The 1,569-nt window shown below is 42.3% G+C and overlaps 1 protein-coding gene across 17 annotated transcripts in view; it reads right to left on the bottom strand.

Annotated features, from left to right (window-relative positions):
- Positions 1-1,569, bottom strand: part of SNAP91 (synaptosome associated protein 91) — a 182,792-nt gene that overhangs the window by 4,372 nt on the left and 176,851 nt on the right. For all 17 annotated transcript variants that reach the window (XM_019520405.1, XM_019520408.1, XM_019520411.1 and 14 more), the window contains one exon: positions 397-499. In XM_019520405.1, coding sequence (XP_019375950.1) covers positions 407-499 — 93 coding nt within the window. In that variant the 3' untranslated portion in view covers positions 397-406. The remainder of the gene's footprint in view (positions 1-396; positions 500-1,569) is intronic.

Genomic DNA, 1,569 nt, shown 5'->3' with positions numbered 1-1,569 from the left:
GGGGGGGGGGGGTTCCCAGCATGCTCAGCAGCAGACCCAGAAGTGGACCAGAAGCACTTCCAGTCCACTTCTGAGTTCACTGCTGAGCATGTGGGGGAGCCCCTGCATGACACTCCATCCTCTCCAGCATTGCAGTGTTCATGAGTCATGCCTGGTACCTTGAGGTATGTAGAAAAAACATTTAAAGCTGAGTCTATGGCCAAATCACTGATTCTCTGAGTCAGAATCGAATCTTCCGATTTGGATTCAGCCAAATCAAATCGGGGACAGTGATCTGAATCAACGAATTGAATCACTGTCCCTGATTCGGGCTGAGTCCGATCCAATAGGGCCCATTTCGCACACCCCTAATACAGAGCACAGGAAACTTCAAAGTCAGACATAGCTACAGAATACCTTTAATTGTTTACAAGAAATCCTTGATGTTAAGATCTGCTAACGGGTCCTTTGTTGGAGGTTTCTTGGGACTCTGAGAGGCGGGAGTAGGGCTTGGAGAGAGCTAAACCACACAGCAGCCAAGGAAAGCAGTAAAGGAAAATAGACAAGGATACACTAGCATTAGGTTGGCTTAGTCAACACAGAGAAGCACAAAGTTGGATTTCACAATTAAGAAAGTACATTCAAATTTGGTTACACCTTACTCAAACACTGTTTGAATTCTACTACATACTTCACACTGTTGTGCAGATATTTTAATGAAATACTAGTTTTTGGTTTCTACAAGCACCTTAAAAGGTTAGTTTATATCTATAGTCAATAGTACCTCATATGTCTATTGAACAAAGCAATTTCTTCAACTAAAATATAAAACTTTTTTAGGATTACTAACCCAATCAAAAAAGCAACTAATATTAACTAATATTTTGTAGCAAGTTTATCAATTTACAGATTAGACAAGGCGTTTAAGAAAGTGTTGCTTTAGAGAATATCGTAATTAGTATTTACTGACACAAAGCAAAACTGCAGTCAATTGAGCATCAGACCAAGATGGATTATTATGCACATTACCCATAAAGAAATAAAATATAAAAAATAAAATTTAAAAAATCCACTGCCTAGAAAGAACAAAGGTTGAAAAAAATTAACAGCCAAGGATTCAGAAACAGAAATATTTACATTTGTGCAACCTTAATACTTTGTACACATGTATTATGATTGCCCCATTACACAAACAGGTGCTGTTTTCTAGGCCTGTGCAAAGTGGCTACTAATCGCTTCAGATTCGGATGATTCAGGGGACAGCAATTCAGTGAGTCCAATCACCTGACCCGAATCGATTCGGCTGAATCTGATTCGGAGATTCAGCCACTGCCAAATCAAACAGGCCCCATCCCCTGCCCGCTTTCCCAGCCCCATCTGGCCCCAGCATCCTGGTGCTTTAACACACATAAAAATAAAGCCCTGCACTCACCGGCTCCTGCCAGGCAGGGGGACACACACACACACACACACACACACACACACACCACTGCCCCTGGCTGCATGGGGGCGCTCTGCCACAAGTTCCCAGAGGCCCCTACAGGTGCTGCAGCACCTGGTGAGTGCAGGACCTTTTTTTTTTTTTTTTTT

Source organism: Gavialis gangeticus, unplaced genomic scaffold (assembly GCF_001723915.1).
Source record: "Gavialis gangeticus isolate Ggan-Ray unplaced genomic scaffold, GavGan_comp1, whole genome shotgun sequence".
NCBI lineage: Eukaryota > Metazoa > Chordata > Crocodylia > Gavialidae > Gavialis > Gavialis gangeticus.
Note: the sequence above shows the minus strand (reverse complement) of the source record. Positions and strands in the feature narration are given on the sequence as shown.